General features: G+C 39.2%; 2 protein-coding genes across 3 annotated transcripts in view; both read right to left on the reverse strand.

The window, feature by feature from the left end:
• The window catches only part of LOC117479101 (deoxyribonuclease-1-like), a 45,726-nt gene extending 41,967 nt beyond the window's left edge, over nucleotides 1-3,759 (reverse strand). Inside the window, exon 1 of the mRNA XM_034126122.1 lies at nucleotides 3,644-3,759. The gene's annotated coding sequence lies outside the window, so the exon portion shown is untranslated. The remainder of the gene's footprint in view (nucleotides 1-3,643) is intronic.
• The window catches only part of LOC117479102 (deoxyribonuclease-1-like), a 58,064-nt gene that overhangs the window by 7,840 nt on the left and 32,027 nt on the right, over nucleotides 1-18,197 (reverse strand). Inside the window, exon 10 of one of the 2 annotated variants that reach the window (XM_034126126.1) lies at nucleotides 17,521-17,600. The exons of the other annotated variant lie outside the window; for it this stretch is intronic. Within the exon in view, the coding sequence (XP_033982017.1) occupies nucleotides 17,553-17,600 (48 nt within the window). The 3' untranslated portion in view covers nucleotides 17,521-17,552. Of the gene's footprint in view, nucleotides 1-17,520; nucleotides 17,601-18,197 lie in introns of those variants that run through there. 2 annotated transcript variants of the gene reach the window in all.

Consider the following 18,197-nt stretch of genomic DNA (forward strand, 5'->3'; position numbering starts at 1 on the left):
TTATCTCACAATAGGCGCTTTCACACCGCAGTACTTTTCCCACTTTAGTTCCGATATAGTTCCGAAATGTTGCGTTCACACCAAAAAAATCCGGAACTAAAATGAGAACCTTTTTACCCCATTTTCCGTCCCTGCTAGAGAGCAGGTACTTTCGTGGGAGAAAAAGGTTCGTATTTCTGATTGGCTGGACGGATTGCAAACCAGGCCCCGTAAAACTCCCAAAACGTTTTGTGAAGCCGCCATTTTATTTTATTTGCGTTAGTAAAGCATCAGCATTATTAGCATTAGCCCAGCGCAGAAACGCAGAGAGACTAACTTATGGCAACACAAAAGAAAACATGGGAGCGGTGGAGATGAGGAGGTGTCGGCGTTCTGGCGATTTATTCAGAAGGCTTCAGTAGAAGCTGCTGGGAGTCCCAGTCCCCGGAGTTTCCGTCCGGGGACTTCGGGTGGCAGTATACGCCGTGAAGTTGTTTAGTTCATCAGAACTAAAGAGTTCTGATGAACTATTGTGGGAAAAGTACTTGGTGTGAAAGCGCCTAATGTCCTCTTTGGGTCAAAATGCAGTTATTATATTAAAAATATTAAATATTTGTAATATTTACTTTAACTGAGTGGTAATATCCCGAAACAAAAATGAACTCCAACATATTGTAATAGATTTCAGTCGTCTTAGGAGGACGGGGTAGTGGTATCAACAGATAACAAACAATTAAGGAGCCAAACAAATACTTTCACTTACGCACTTTCATTGCTTAAGGAGAATATATTCAGGGGTGTAAAGTAACTAAGTAGATTTACTGTACTTAAGTACAATTTTGAGGTACTTGTACTTTACTTGAGTATTTACTGTTTATGCTACTGTGTACTTCTTCTCCACTACATGTATTAATACCTTTAGTTACTTCACAGATCTGGATGAATGATGTGAAATATAATCAAGTGTTAAATCAGACTTTAGTTCCACCTGGAGTAAATCCACAAGCTACCCTGCAGTATACAAAGTCATTCAAACTAGCTGCACCTTTACCAGCTTTGAGAACACTTTCATGATCAATCATTATAAAACATATCATATATATTATTCTGAAATGGACCAATCTGCACAATGACTACTTTTACTGTCGCTACTTTAACTATATTTTGATGAGAATACTTTTCTACTTTTACTTGAGGAACATTTTGAATGCAGGACTTTTACTGTAACAGAGTATTCCTACACTCTGGTACTTCTACTTTTACTCAAGTACAAGACCTGAGTACTTCTACTTTTACTCAAGTACAAGATCTGAGTACTTCTACTTTTAGTACAAGATCTGAGTACTTCTACTTTTACTCAATTACAAGATCTGAGTACTTCTACTTTTACTACAATATCTGAGTACTTCTACTCTGAGTACTTCTAATTTTACTTTAAATGTAGTATTCTGATTGACTAATTTGTAATAAATTAGTATCTTCTTTGTAGTGTATGATGCATGCAAAAATTCATTTAAGATGTTGAAACTTAAAGTTAATTTTAAATTATATTATGGATTAGTGTTTTATATTATAGCCTGTTCTCTATTCTTCCCAGTAGGTGGCAACAAAAAGCACGTTATACCCCAGAAGAAAACGCCTTACGCACCACGTCATCACGCAGCAGCCACAACCCGGAAGTAAACACCCAGCTGTTATATTGAAGCTAGTAGCCCCCAGGAAGTGCACCGGACTCAGATGAAAATATTCGTTGTGTCCAAACGGCGGTACTATAATTTCCGTATCAGTCTGTGACGTCACTGGGCCCAGAAAGACTTTTCCCCATTAGGCGCCTTCACACCGAAGTACTGTTCCCCGGACTTTTCCCTTTTAGTTGCGATAGTTCCTGGGATTTTGTGTTCACACCAAAAAGATCTCGAACTAGAACCTAGTTCATGAGAACTTTTTCCCCTCTTTTCAGTCCCTGCTGAGAGGTGGTACTTTCCTGGGGAGAAAAAGTTTCCAATTTCTGATTGGCTGGGCGAATTGCAAACCACGGCCCGTAAAACTCTGAAAAGTTTTGTGAAGCCGCCATTTTTGCTCGCATCAGCATTATTAGCATTAGCATTAGCCCCGCGCACAAACGCAGAGAGAATAACTTATGGCAACGCAAAAGAAAACATGGGAGCGGTGGAGATGAGGAGGTGTCGGCGTTCTGGCGATTTACTCTCGGAAACCAGTCCCCAACTCCGGGGACTTCCGGCCGGGGACTCCGGGTGGCAGTATACGCCGTGAAGTTGTTTGCGGCCTGCCAGTAAACCCAAAGCAGAAGAAGAAGAAGTGACGTCAGCAGCTTCATTTGCCTAATCCTCCCTCAGGGAACTTATTCCGGTGTGAACGCGATCTGCTTTAGTTCCATGGGGGAACTAAGTGCTGGGAACTAAGTACGGCAAAGAGCTACAGAAAGACACAAAACAACAAATACATTTAAGCTATATCCATATGAGCCTTACTTTAGAATACCATTAAACAACAGAACTTCCAACGAATTAAGAAACCACATGTTTATATATAGTTAAAAATGCTTACAATCAATGTTAAAGCAGTTATAAATCTAAATCTTGACTGTAGGACAGATGGCCAGTTAGCATGTAATAGTTATACTGTGATCCACCTGATCCCGAACGCACTCTTTTCCCCTGTTGGAACATTTAGTCAGGCAATGCCCTGAAGCACAATTTACTTTTTTACATTTCTACTCCACTACATTCAAAAAGCCAGTATTGTTCTATTTCCTCCTTTTTACATCTGAAAGTATTTGTTGGAGCCATTTTCATTTCATTACTATGATCTGAATGTTAGGCTTAATAATAATATAAAGATTAAACTCTTAATCATTTATTTTTGTGAGTCACACTATGGTTTAAAAGATATTAATTTAAGGCTCACTTATTTGTTATCAAATGTGCGTCAGGTATCACGTGCACGGCTAAATGCCTGTATATGGCAGGACAAGGGGACACAGCTGATGGGGATGAGACGGGGAAGTGGTAAAGTGTTTTGATCGTGTTATTTTTGTTCTTTTTTGGATACTGATAACTTAGTTACTCTGAAGCGAGGAAATGTGTCTTCCTGTTTCTATGCCGCCTGGACCAATGAATAAAGCTCATCTGATTCAACAACGATCTCCGCTACATTCATTTGGAAACAAAGAGAGGCGCGTCAAAACCCACAACCTGACAGAGAGGAGGCTATTAAATGTAGACACGGATTAAAACGCCACCACAGTATTCATGTTTTCCTCCAGGTGAGTTCCCCATGAACTCTAAAGTGATGCAACATTACTGTCTTTCTAATGTCTCTGCAGCACTTAGAATAGTCTGTCTTATTTACAGCTGATCTACAGTACCTGCATGATTCAATTTGTTCTTTACTTGTGTCTTCATTGTTGATTTCACCTATTGTATTCAGACACAATGCACTTCTACACAAAGACTTGTAAACATATCACTACACCCCTGCATATAACAGAACATCAAAGTAAATCAAGCCAAAATCAAATACCAAGATACTGTATGTCAAAATGAAAGTACAGCTTTAACCTTAGGGTGTTTTCACTTTCATGTACACTTTAAACCAAATGAACAACTTCTGCAAGCCTTTTCCAAGTTAAGGGTATTCTTACCTTCCTCTTAAGACCAGGCAGAAACCTTCAGAGATGAGCGGAGTTCACAAATTACAGGCTAAGTGTTTCAGAGAGACCAAAGCTCAAAAGCCAGAAACCAAATGAGTCAGTTCTTTGTCTGAACACAGATCATTTATACTCTCCCACCTCTCTTTCTATCTGATTCCACATCTTGGAAGGGAGTTGTCATTGTTGGAATGCTATAACAACATTAAAACACAGTTAAATAAAGAAACGGTTCCTCTTCTTCTGAGGAAAAATAATATTTGCAGAATGCTTGGGGTGACGATCACATGCCATGTTTTGTTGACTATTGTCATTGAAGACAAGGCTGTGTCCTTAGTTGAAAGTAGTATCACTTTTGGACAAGGCAGTGCGCACCGCTTGTCATGTGACGATGAACAACCAATCATAGCCTGCTCTCCTGTCTTCAGTAAACACCTGTCTTCGGTATGAGAAGCATATTGTATTACTGTAGGGTCTACGATAGCCAGAGTTTAGGATCTGTACACTGTTTCCTCTTATTGGACATTGTATGAGCTCTGCTGCTACAGAGACAGAATGCACTTCTACACAAAGACAGATTTAACATCAGCAAGATACTGTCATTTCAATATTTATAAAAAAAATAATGCAGTCGGTTTGAGGATAAGGTTTTAACAAAAAGAAGTGGCCCTTTTTTAAATTACAAATGATATGTATTGTCTTTCGTAGGGTAGATGGTAGATGGTCACATAGTTTAGTACTTACTGTTACGCAACAGGGTTTGCACTGAAATGTGTTTTAGCTGTCGGGCGTTCATTCAGTGAAGGAGCGTTCTCATACTGTTAGCTGTGGACAGCAGGTACTGTAAGAATCACACACATTCATTCATTAGTTTATAAATATTAACTGACACTGCTTTGACCATTCTGTCTGGACTGTTTATATTAATTATATTTTGATGCTAATACTTTTCTACTTTAACTTGAGTAACATTAATGCAGGACTTTTACTCTAACAGAGTATTCATACACTCTGGTACTTTTACTTTTACTTAAGTACAAGATGTGAGTTATTCTCCCACCTCTGGACAGCAGTTACATAAGCTTCAAAATCATAGGTTCGCTCCGGTACCGTGCTGTTGTATTCATTCTAGCTTGACAGTAGCAGGTAGCAGATGTTCCTACCTTTCTGTAAACGAATGGAAAATAAAGTGTGGAGTTCCATACTGAACACATCGCCTCTGACTCCCATTCATCGGCTCTACAACATCAAAGAAAATCAAGCCAATATCAAAAACCAAGATATGTCCTAATGAAAGTACAGCTTTAACCTTAGGGTTTTTTCACTCTCATATAAATATCAAACCATTATACAACTACTGCGAGCCTTTTCCAGGTTAAGGCTATTCTTACCTTACTCCTAAAACCAAGCAGACACCTGCAGAGATGAGCATAGTTCAAATCAAATCAAATCAAGTTTTATTCATATAGCACATTTTTAAACGATTTTTGGTCGAGCCAAAGTGCTGTACATATAATAAAAATACCCTACAGTAAAGACACTTTACAGCAAATACAACAGCACAGTTTGTGCAGAATATCAGTATGAGAAAAAACGACACCCTCTGTCCTTAGACCCTCACATCGTACAAGGAAAAACCTCAGGAGAAAAACCCACAGTTTAAAGGGGAACATGGGAGCGTAGGTAGACCAAATGTTTGGAAATGCATGTGTCTATAATACGAAGATGAATCCACGAGGATATCAACAATCCTGTGGGAGCCATCAGGGAAGCAGCATGACGAGACCCAGGCAGGACCGCAGAGACAGGCCCAGCCACGACCCGAAGTCCACGACTTAATCCAGAACTCAGGATAGAGGTTCCAGGGCACAGGACCACAGCAAGAGGATCAGCCTCGACTCCGGATCCCGGCGTAGATATAGACACAAAACAAGAAATTTAGGAGAGGCTGGGTTAATCGGAACATGAGAATACACAGACACAGACAGACAGAAGGAAGAACAAGCACTCCCTTAGGATAGGTTGAGGGAAAAGGGTAGCAAGTAAGAGAGTAAGAAACACAGGTGGAGAGGCACACGCAGGGAACAAAGGCCCCACTGGAGCCTTAGTTGGAAATTGAGCAGAGATAGGGAGGTATGCTGTGAATATGGTCATAACACTCCCCGGCCTGGATAAGCCACTCTGCAAACCTGTTTCCCTCTAATAAAACCTGGAGAGGTTAGAGAGGGAAAAGGGTTTAGATAAAGAGAGGATAGAAAGAATCGATTACAGGAGTAGAGAGTATGAGAAGTAGAGAGAGAAAATATTTAGAAGAATGAGTAGTAGTAATAACCTTATTTTTCAATATACGATCCAAGTTTTTAGGATTTAAATGAAAGAGCAAGAACCAAAATGTAGGTGAAGAGGCACAGCGTATCTACGTCAATGCAGTCTTATTAGATTATTATATCAACTATAAGCTTTATCAAAAAGGAAGATCGTAAGCGTACTCTTAAAAAACGCATAGGCTGTCTGCCGCCCGAACACAAACTGGAAGCTGATTCCACGAAAGTGGAGCTTGATAAGAAAAGGCTAAAAGGTCAGAGAGAAGAAGTGTGTTTTAGTTTAGATTTAAAAACCCCTAGGGTCTGGGCCGACCTCACATGGAGGGGCAGAGTGTTCCAGAGCCTCGGGCCAGCTGCTGCGAAGGCTCGGTGCCCTCGGGTTTTAAGTCTGGTCTTGGGCACTACCAGCAGCAGCTGGTCAGCAGACCTTAAAGCTCTGGCTGGGGTGTAGCGCTGGAGGAGTTCAGCTATATAGGCCGGAGCCAGCCCATTTAGTGCTTTAAAAACAAATAAAAGGATTTTAAAATCAATTCTGAACCGAACTGGAAGCCAGTGTAGTGAGGCCAGAATTGGGGTGATGTGGTCACGCTTTTTGTGGCCAGTCAGCAAATGTGCAGCTGCGTTTTGGACTAGCTGCAGGTGTTTAATAGAGGCCTGGTCCATACCCACGTACAGAGCGTTGCAATAGTCCAGTCTCGAGGTAACAAAGGCGTTAATAACCCTTTCTAAGTCATTAAAAGATAAATACGACTTGGTTTTGGCCAATAGTCTTATTTAAAAAAAGCAGGATTTGACTACGGTGCTGACCTGCTTATCACATTTAAAAGTGCTAGTGAAGGTCACTCCAAGGTTCATGACCGAGGGGAGGATGTTTTTTTTTGAGAGCCCAGAATATCAACCGGAGAGGCTGGAGTTTGGGGTCCAAAAAAGATGACCTCAGTCTTGCTCTCATTGAGGTTGAGAAAGTTTTTGCTCAGCCAGGATTTTATCTCTGCTAAGCAGTCCATCAGCTGCTGTAGTGAGTGTGTGACATTTGAATTGAGAGGCAGATATATCTGTACATCGTCGGCGTAGCAGTGGAAGGGGATGTTATGTTTTGTGAGAATTGAACCTAGGAGCAGTATGTACAGTAAAAAGAGGATGGGGCCCAGAATCGAGCCTTGGGGAACCCCACAGGTAAGAGGGGCTTTGGCAGAGGAGAAGGCACCTAGCTGCACTGAGAAGCTACGGTCTGTCAGGTAGGACCTGAACCATGCAAGGGCAGAGCCTGTGATGCCAGCGGACTGTTCAAGCCGTGACAACAGGATGCTATGGTCCACAGTGTCGAAGGCAGCTGTCAGGTCTAACAGCACCAAGACAGCTGGGCTATCTGAGTCGGCGGCTAGGAGCAGATCATTAAAAACTCTTAAAAGGGCTGTTTCAGTGCTGTGCATGGGTTTGAAGCCAGACTGGAACTTTTCATGGATTCCATGCATGGTTAAAAAAGACTGCAGCTGGGCGTAGACTACTCGCTCCAGGGCTTTTGATAAAAAAGGTAGCCGGGAGATGGGCCTAACATTTGCGAGAATGGAGGGGTCGAGATTTTTATTTTTAAGTAGTGGCTTAACCACGGCATGTTTGAAGGCAGCTGGGACACATCCTGAGCTAAGAGAGGTGTTTATAAGTAATAAAATACTTGCTCCAACTGAATCAAAAACATCTCTGACACACATTGACACACATTCACTTAAGGGGAACTGGGGATATGTATCAGCTGCTTGTGTGACAGTCAGACAGTGAATACTTTAGAGCCGTGTGAGCTAACCCGGAGCTAATGGGAGAATAAACTCCCGTGGAAGAGCAGCCAGCACTGCAGCGGTCGGTAAATGCCGCTGAAACACATTAATAAACAATGAACCACGGCACTCTGGAGAAAAGTATAAGGTTGGAGAAGTCGTTATTTAATTTAATCTGGCTTCGTATGATTAAAAGCAACACGATCATCGACCCGACGCAGTCCCCCGTTGTTGTTGTTGTGAGCGCCGTTGTGGAGCAAATCAGCTATGTAAACGGTGACGTCATGGCGCAGCAGCGGCAGCACCAGTCGGGCTCTGGGCGGTGTGAACAGAGCGGGAGCAGAAAAGGGAAACCGGAGCTGAACCAGAAAAGCTCTAGCTAGGAGCTAGAAAGGGAAAAGTGCTTGTGTGAAAGCCGCATTTGTGTAGCTCTCACGTTGGTTTTTGGAGTTTTCAATAAAGTGTACAACCATCTTTCGGAGGGATATGCTACAGTTTATATAATAAAATATCGATAATTGGCGTCCATGTATCGATACATTATCGCCACGCAAAGTATCGCGATACTATGCTGTATCGATTATTTCCCCCACCCCTACTATCTAGTGAGACCTCTATGTGTGGGCCTGTGACCGGCCACAATGAGTCTTTCCTCTAAGCACCTTGACCTTGAGGGGACTAAACTATCCCATAAGAGGCCTGGGACCAGCCTCTTGTTAAAAACACAGTTTAACAAAGTTAAATGAAGAAATTATAAATAAAACGTAATAAAATGAAAGAAAACTAACTGTAAATACTTACCAGAACTGGGTCAATAGAGTGCCACAGTGACGCGTCCTCAAACCCGGAAGTAAACTCCTTCCGGTTCCCTCTACAAAAAGCAATGTAATTTCTCCATAGGGTTTTGGAAAATAGCTGGAAATAAGGTCTGTGGTTGACACACATTGAAGAGACGAATCACGTTTTGTTCAGCCGGATAATATCCACATGTCTACCCTACTTTTATAATTTTCTAAATGTAAATCTAATCGCCAGAAGCAAAATACTAACGTTATGCTATAAAGGAACTACAGCAGGGTCGCTGCTTCAACGTCACGGCAACTTAAGATCCATATTAAAAAATACAGATTCTAAATGGTCCTAAAACCCGGAAGTAAGTTAGCATTTCAACACTTCCTGTTCCCTCGTCTCAGAGCCAATGGGATTTCTCCATAGGATTTTGGAAAATATCTGGAAATAAGGTCTGTGGTTGAGACACATTGAAGAGACGGATCACGTTTAGTTCTAGGACATTAAATCCATCAGCAGTGACCCCGCTGGTGATTTCTGAAGAGTTGACGTGTCTGAAAAGCGATGGTTTTTACCAAGTGGCTGAATAGGACTACAGAAGTTGTGGAGGACGTTGTACGTCATTACACCGAACACGTAAACACTCCTCTAACTCCTGTTCTGCTTGAAAGCAAGTACCTGCCTCCTGCAAACTGTTCAAACAAACGCTTCTACTTGGACCATTTTGAATATTAACGAGCCAACTACCCCCTAAGCACCTTGAGCTTGAGGGGAAGAAACTATCCCATAAGACCTCTATGTGTAGGCCTGGGTCCAGCCACAATGAGCCCACATTCAAGCAAAGATGAGTTGATAATCCAGCTCAGTAACCACCTATAATTTTCCAGCTTTCCAGCTTTAAATATGTATTCAAACATCACGGAGTGCAAAGGGAATAGTTGTGGGGGGGTATGAGCCTCCTTTTTTAAGATGGAGGGTGTGAATACAGAGAGAAGGTTCAGGAGCAACTCTGCTGCTTAGTCTCCGCAACAGTTCCCGTAAATACGCAAAAATGTACTTTCAAATGTATAATTTTCTAGACACACAGTGAGAGGAATGAAGTTGTAGAATCAGAGCCAATTTAGAACTATTATAAAAACTATTTTAATAATGGATACAAACTGACTGCACTGATTTAGCGTAAATGCAATAACCTCCACTCTCCAGGAGTTACCGACTTTATAGGAACATCCCATTATTTAGTTCTTTTTTACACGAATGGGTGATTGCTATACACATGAATGCTAACCCTTCTGACGTGTGACCTTATGTATCGATACAATATCGCCACGCAAAGTATCGCGATACTATGCTGTATTGGTTATTTCCCCTACCCCTAGTGTTTAATGAGACCTCTATGTGTGGGCCTGGGACCGGCCACAATGAGTCTTTCCTCTAAGCACCTTGACCTTGAGGGGACTAAACTATCTCATAAGAGGCCTGGGACCAGCCTAAACACTTTGTTAAAAACACAGTTAAACAAAGTTAAATGAAGAAATTATAAATAATACGTAATGAAAGAAAACAGACTGTAAGTACTTACAAGAATCCCCTTGAAATACCTTCAAAACCAGAACTGGGTCTATTGCTCCCTCTTTAAAAATGAGCATGGCAATTTGTGTTCTGTGTTTACTAAGAGGGAAGAGTGAGAACAGATAAGAAAGTTCCACATGTTCAAGCTTGAGTTCCTGTTTCTTGATAAGCAATGAGTCGTGATCTGTGTTAGCAATAACACAATGAAGCTTCTTGTAGATTCTCAGCAAGCTCACAGAATTATTAACCAAGTTGTTGTCACCTTTATTCTTTTAGTGATTACTGATTGTCTTATTTTAGATCTGGAAAGCACTTTGTTCAACTGAGGTTGTTTTAAATGTGCTATATAAATAAACTTGACTTTAATCAGATTTCAGACCTTCATATAACAGTGCTGACATATTTCTACATTTCTTCATACCAGAATGAAGAAATAAATAAAAATGACAAAAAAGTTAAAACCGCCAATCATTTCGCAAAATATCAGAGGTGATCAGTAGTGTTACCAATCCCGCTTCAATCTCATTAGTATGCATAAAAAAGTGACAGGTCACACCTTCTAAGTCCCGCCCCCTAATTCTGCTAATGAGCCCCCTTTGATATGCTAATGAGCCCCTTTGTTCGAGGTGTTATCGCGTACAGGTGTTACATCCTCCCGGTAGCCCCCAACCCTCTCAGCCCCCACCCCCCTTAGCCCCCACCCCTTCTCAGCCCACCCCCCCTCCCCCTCACATACAGGTGTTACATCCGCCCTGTAGCCCCCACCCCTCTCAGCCCCCCACCCCTCTCAACCCACCCCCTCCTCTCCCCTTACAGTAGGCGTCACATCCTCCCTGTCGCCCCCCACCCCTGAAGATAGTGAGGGGGTGGAGTCAGTCATAAAAAAAGAAATCTATGCAAAACTAGATAAAAGCCAGTCATTTGAGCTTTGAAACAAATTGATATGATTCGATATTAAACCAACTAATTATAGTAGATTAATTAACTATTCAAACGTGTACAGTAATTTACAATAACACGGGAATAATAAACGGGTCAGCAACAGCGGGTCTCTCCCGTCAGATTAGACTTTACTAGATTAGACTTTACTAGCGTTTATACCCATATCGATCAGATCTAGCTAGTTCTAGCTAATGATATGACTACCTGCTTATTAAAAGACACCTAAACAATAAGCGTCACTATGCAACGGGGTGAGGCCACAAAGTATAGTACAGCATTATGCATTTTGTTTACATGCCCACCGGAACCCCGAGGCATTACCAACAGATCAACGCGCAATCAACCCATACAGGACATCTCTTGCTACACATTATGTGTAGACATTATAATTGACTATTCTTGTCTGTCACATACTCTTTTGTCTGTCACACACTATTCTTGTATGTCACATAAGTGGCGCAACTGATGCGGTATTGCGCTAAAGGGGGCCAGTCAAGAAACGGGTGCAGTATCTGTGCCGGGTTCAGACCCTCCGTCTGAGGCTCTTCATGAAAAATGGAGTCTGGGTGTGTGAGACTGTCTCCCCTCCCCCCCCCCCCCCCCCCCCCCCCTGCCTGTCACCTCCTGATCTTGCGATCAGCTGTTAATTCTCATTCACTAAGTCACCTAAAACTTTTATTGGAATTGGGTTTTCTTTAGAGCTGTTTTCAGTGAGACAATGCAGTTTCTGATCATTTTAAGTTTCAAGTTTCAAGGCTTTATGGCATATGCCCATTAGCTACAGTGTAGATATGTCAATGAAAAACATAGGTCACAGGCTCCTCCAACAGTGCACATAAAACAGATAAAATACTGCAATTTGTGCGTAATTCTCTCACAAAGGAACTGTAAGATACACGTTTATGTATGGAAAACTATATAACTTGGTAAAATATTCATTCATTTGTAATGAATTGAGTTTTCTTCAAGAATCAAACTCTAAATGGAGAGTTTGTGATTTTAACACTGTTTCGATGAAACAATGCAGTTTTGATAACTTGACTTGACTAACATTACTTTTTTAAATATATGTTTTTTAGATGCTTTACTTTTTGATTTCTTTCATATTATTTTAACACAACATTACTTTTTTCATATTTTTCAACATACTGTGATATATATATATATTTTTTTTCTCTCCATTATATTTTTGAATATACAGTGATTTTTATCAAAATACAACATGCAACTATTACATTATACAATATTACGACTTTTTGCGATATTTTCAACACAATATACTTTTTTTTTTTGTAGGGCTTCAGGATATTTGTCATGTCATGCCTAAAACCGGTGTCATCTTTCCTGAAACTGACGTGCTGTCCGTTTTACAAACAAGTTATCTTTCTGCTTCTTCCCCCTATGAATTTTCCTCCCCCGTCCCTCTTACTACAGCCATCACAACAGCAACCAAGTCAGATCTGTGAAATTAAACACCTCTTCCCAAAGCGTGACTTCCCTATTGAGGGAGTGGGGCAGTGGGGCCTAACCCGATTTGGCCAAATATACTAACATGCAGAACATATGGTATGTTTGAAAAAAGACTAACCATCTATCCAGTTCAAGCTGTCTTTAAGATGTGACATTGCGCTCTGACTTTTCCCCGTAAAATCGTAACAAACTATTACTTATTAAATTTGACCTCATGCTGCTTGGTTGAAAATGATAGATGAGCATTTACCAACAGATCAACGCGCAATCAACCCATACAGGAGATCTCTTTCTACACATTATGTGTTATCACTATAATATCATGTCATTATTTAATGTTGTTTTGTTTGTGTGTGTGTGTGTACAACGAAGTCTCTTTGAGAGGAAAATTATAATTTAAAGATCTTAATACCCCCTCATTGTTTAATTACTTCACACAACTATTAAAGAATCCCTATATGAAGTTACATGAGGCTACATTTACTGGTGTGCTTCCCTAGATGATGTAAATAGTCTAAGTGTCATGTTAGGGGGGCATTACGGACCTCAGGAGTCCGCCCTTGGAGGCTTGGAGAGCGGATAAAGAGAGGTGTATTTACTGGTGTTGAGCCCTGGATGATATAAATAGTCCACGTGCCATGGAACTCAGGAGTCCGCCCTTTGAGGCGTTGTTAACATTAATGCTTTTTGCTTTTGTTTTTGTTACTAAGATACTTTTTTAGCCTTATGATAGGATGAACTTAAGCTGTAGTCAATAAAGACATGTTTAATAGAGTGTTGCTGTTAGAGAACATACCTGCGCAGCACTCCACCACGTCTTGGCTTTGGCTTCATGGCCTTCACTGTCCTCTCCCTTTGAGTTTTTTCAAAGGCTGGGATACATTTTTCCAAATGATCACTTGTTACATGGTGACAAACATATGGTTATATAACCTTAAAGAACTAACAAAAAATAATTAAGTATTTGCAATGCATAAACATAGAAGATATCACTGTCATATTATGATCACTTATTGTAAGTAAGTTTAAGTAAAACTAACACAAGTCAATATTATTCACCTGGGCATTAGTGGGCTTGAGGGTCTCAGGGAGCGTGGACAAAGTGACTTGTCTCTGTATTTGAGGATTCTCAGTGCAGGCACTAACAGGAAGCTGCTGTGCATTAGTGGAGAGTCCTCTGAAGGCAGCTGTTATTTCATTCACACACTCATCTGTTACCTGCTGACTCCTCATAGTAAGTCTAGCCAAGTCAGCTGTTAAGTTGTCCATACCATCGCTTGATAACTGGTAACTTTTGATTGACAGTCCAGCCATGGCAGCTGCCAACTCGTCCATATAATTCTTAAGAACGTGGTGACAATACTACAAAAAAAGTGTATATATTAGGTCAGTTAACCTTGAAGAGCTAAACAGTTCAAGTGGTAAGTAACTAAGTATTTGCAATGAATAAACATAGAAATGATCACTGTCATATTATATAATCACTTAATATGGAGATAAGTAAAACTGACACAGACAGTTTAAACTGCTTGTTAAAACGCTATTGCTTATTGTGTTTTCTCAGCACACTAACATAAATAAGGATGTATAATATAAAAAACTAGAAAACGATATAGTATTTTCAAGTCTTACTTTAGTATGGTAAAATTAAGAATAAGTCACATTAAAGTGTGTCATGATTTTCCGTAAAAAAGTCAAGTATAGTTTGTCAAAAGAATATGAAAAAATCATTTTGTAGAGTAGTATGTTGAAAATCTCAGTGTTTAACTGAACACACCTACATGTGATAACGCCTCGAACAAAGGGGTAATTAGCATACAAAGGGGGGTCACTAGCATCAGTGGGGGAAAGGTGCTACGGGAATGAACTTTGAGGAGGGGGAACTTGTAAGAATTTCCAGCTTTTGAAGATAATTATATGGTACCCGTCCTTACAGCTAAACAAATCCTATGCCAGGTATTCAACAGACCACAAGAAGCACAAGAAGTCCCAGAAAGTATTACATTCAGAGCTAATAATGGAGAAACCGAAGAAGAAGCAAAGCAGATTATAATCGTTGCGGGTGAAAGGATAGAGAATTTGCAAGTGATGTTAATGCACTTATCTGATATGAAAAAAATGCATTCATTTACTTCCAAGAGACCCCTAAACATCTACTTGGGCAATGTGAATTGAACGATAAACCGATCACTGTAAATGAAACGCGGAGAGAAGCAGCAGTGCAAATCGTTAAGTTTATTACCTTGAATGCACTACGACATTAACTTGGTCAAATGTAATATGTCTTTCTGAAAATGTGGCGAATGGTGTGTTTTTCAATTAAGCAACCATAACAAATGAAAATGTGTTTTATTCTTGCTTTCATATATAGTAATAGTATTAACTCCTTTGACTAGACTGTACTAAAATAAGACGTTTCACTGTTAAATAAAAAATGGAAGTAGAAAATTGAGATAATGATGAGGTTCGTTATGTATCCAGTAACTATGAACAGCAGTTGAAAATGTTATTTAACCCTTTAACTCTAATAGACAAATCTAAAATAGCCTCTAGCTTATCTATAAGTTTGTGATTTTAACACTTATTCACTGACACAAGGCAGATTTTGGCTTTTTTCTCATGCCAAGATACTTTTAGACACACTTTGAGGTATGCAAAACCTTAAAACTAGAAAATGAAGTACATTGTCTGATTAGATTTTTTCTTAAAGACTGTTTCTCTAAAAGGCAAGTTTTGTGATTTTTAACACTTATTTACTTTTTTTTCTCTTTTCTTGTGTTACCAAGATACTTTTAGATACACTTTTGATGTATGCAACACTTAACAAAAGGGTATAATATGAAGTACTTTATAAGGAATGGGGGTTTCTTTAATACCCCGTTTTTTTATTTTTAAAAACACTTGTACAGTTAAATAATGTAGGTTTTCTCTGATATTTTAGTTATTTTCAGCTACCAAGATACTTTTTTGATACACTTTAATGTAGGAACATTTGGCAACTGGTAGAATGTCAATTATTTTGTAATAAAATGTATTTTCTTAAAGACTGTGACTCTAAAAGGGCAAGTTTTTTTTTTTTTTTCTCCCGTTGTCTTTCACTTACTTTTTGGATACAGTTTTATGTATGACAACTTTACAACTGGTAGAAAGTTAAGTACTTTTTCTGAACAGATTTTCTTTAAGACTGTGACTCTTAAAGGTAAGACAATCCAGTTTTATCGAAGTAACTTAAATTATTTTTTTTTGTTTTTTCTCCTACAAAGATACTTATAGTTACACTTTAATGGATGCAAAACTTTATAACTTGGTAAAATATTCATTATTTTGTAATGAATTGAGTTTTCTTTTTTGTTTTTGTTTTTCAACATACTATTGTACACAATGACTTTTCCATATATATATATATATATATATATATTTTTTTTTTCTTTTTTTTTTTTTTTTCAGACAAACTATACTTTTGACTTTTTCCGTAAAATCGTGACAAACTATTACTTATTCTTACATTTGACCCCTTGCTGCTTGGTTGGAAATGATAGATGAAAAAGCTACAAAGCTTAAAGAACTTTTCTAAAAACTCTCAATTCTACAGATGACTCCCCCCACTCAACGCAATAAGTCCACCCCCCACTCAGCAAATCATCTAAAACGAAGGACCCCACTAAGACGCCCGTTGAAAACTAGCCAGGGATCTGAGAAAAACCAAGTCTCCCCCCGCGAGATGCAGCCAGGAACAAACTCCTGGACTACTATCGTCCCCAGCATTGTGGACACCCAAATCTTGCAATACTATAGCTGCTGATGTTACTCCTGGGGCCAAGACGTCTCTGTTTTTGAACATAGTGAAATCGGAGTTGGTTGATATTCTGGAGAGGGTGCTGCATCGGTACAGAGAAGAAATCTGCAATGGATCCCGAGTCAGTCACCCCAGCCAGAGGCAACACGATTGTGTGAATGACATTCCAGAATATTTCTTCAGAAACAATTACAACGCGTTAATGAAAAAGACTTTGGCTCGCCGACTTCATTACTGCGATTGACCAGAGTCTTAATGATATAAACATAGCTGAATGAAGGATCCAAGGCGCTTCGTAGGCTTTTCTGCACAATCTCAAAACTGCAGACGCCTCAAGGAGAGACTTGAAAAGATCCACGCCGAGCTGGATGGAGAGGAAGAAGACTAATAACCAGCGGTTGATTTGAAGCCGGGGATTTTTTCGATACTTTGACTTTTCTTTAAAGTAAAATAAAAATGGGTAACTACTATGGAAAACAATCTGTATTTATCTATCAGAATGCAGTCAATACCTGTTTAATAAGTGTGTTGTTGATGACGATTGAAAACAGAATGAGTAGTGATCCCCGTGTAAACAGAACGGCTGAAGTTTGTAAACTAGAAGACATTTTGGATATCGTTCATTCTGGCAGTACTATTCCGGGTCATTGGGAAACGATTGTAAACGAAACATTTAAAGTGGTACTGGAATCTTCATTTTCCGAAACATTCTGTAACATTACCGAAGAAATGAAACAAACACCAAAAGTGTATCATGTGCTCGCATTGTATGCTCTGTTTGTAGATGTAATGCATCTTTGTGTCAAAAACAGCATACACATGAATACTTTGGCCGAAGTGCAAAAACTCCATTATAATATTTCCCTTCATCTGGGGGATTCTATGCTGGAGAAGATCCTGGGGATGTTGCAATCAGTATAAATGTATTATTGATTCCTATGGGGTGAAAACAATAAATTGTAAATATGAAATTCTGCAAATAAAAAAAGTGTTTTTTACATTTAAAAAAAAAACTGTTGTCTTCAAATCATAGTATAGTATTTCCTACATAGCATTTTAAAAAAGAGTCACAGTGTAGAATGTCCAAACATTTAATTTAAAAGTACTAGTATAGTATGTTAAAAGTATCTTGAAAAAAGTCCAAGTATAGTATGTAGTTAAGAAATATATTATATAGTTTTGTCTGCAATGTCAGTATAGGATCTCTAATAAAAAAATAAAAAAATGAGAAAAAGTCATAGTATAGTTTGACAAAAAGATCGTTGGTCACTGACAGCCTCCGCCTGAAAGAAACAGAGAAAACATTTTAGAAACTCAATTTCAATTTGTTGTTCTTCCAACTTGGCATACAGAAGATAGTCTCAGTTAAACTTCTAACAGGTGGTTTCTTTGCACAAGATGTTTTTTTAGACCATCAACTCAATAGTTCCAAAAAAATAAAAATAAAAGTATCAAGCATGACTTAATCTAGTAATCAAGTAATCTAGTTCCTGACTTTAGTGACTACTCCTGTCAACTCGTGATACGCCTGTAACTTTATCTGTTGTACCTCAAGTTTACAGCACTGTCTTTTCCAACAGTTGTTGTTGTTGTTATCAGCTCAATATAATGATTTGCTCATCCACAGTGACATTAGATGTCAGAGCAAAGGAAACGTCTTGAAATAGCTGTTTTGTGTTAGTTAGATTATCTATGGCTCACATGGAATGATCATTAAGGTCTGATGCTATTTCAAAATGTCAAATATTTCCTTTGATAAAATGCTGATCTTCACTGAAATAATATGCAGTCATGCTTTATTTTAGTTACGTGCACTTAGGCTGAATTACTTTAGTTAAATGAGTGAGATTCTAAATATGGCTCACATGGAGTGATTTGAG

This window comes from Trematomus bernacchii, unplaced genomic scaffold (assembly GCF_902827165.1).
Source record: "Trematomus bernacchii unplaced genomic scaffold, fTreBer1.1, whole genome shotgun sequence".
Classification (NCBI taxonomy): domain Eukaryota; kingdom Metazoa; phylum Chordata; class Actinopteri; order Perciformes; family Nototheniidae; genus Trematomus; species Trematomus bernacchii.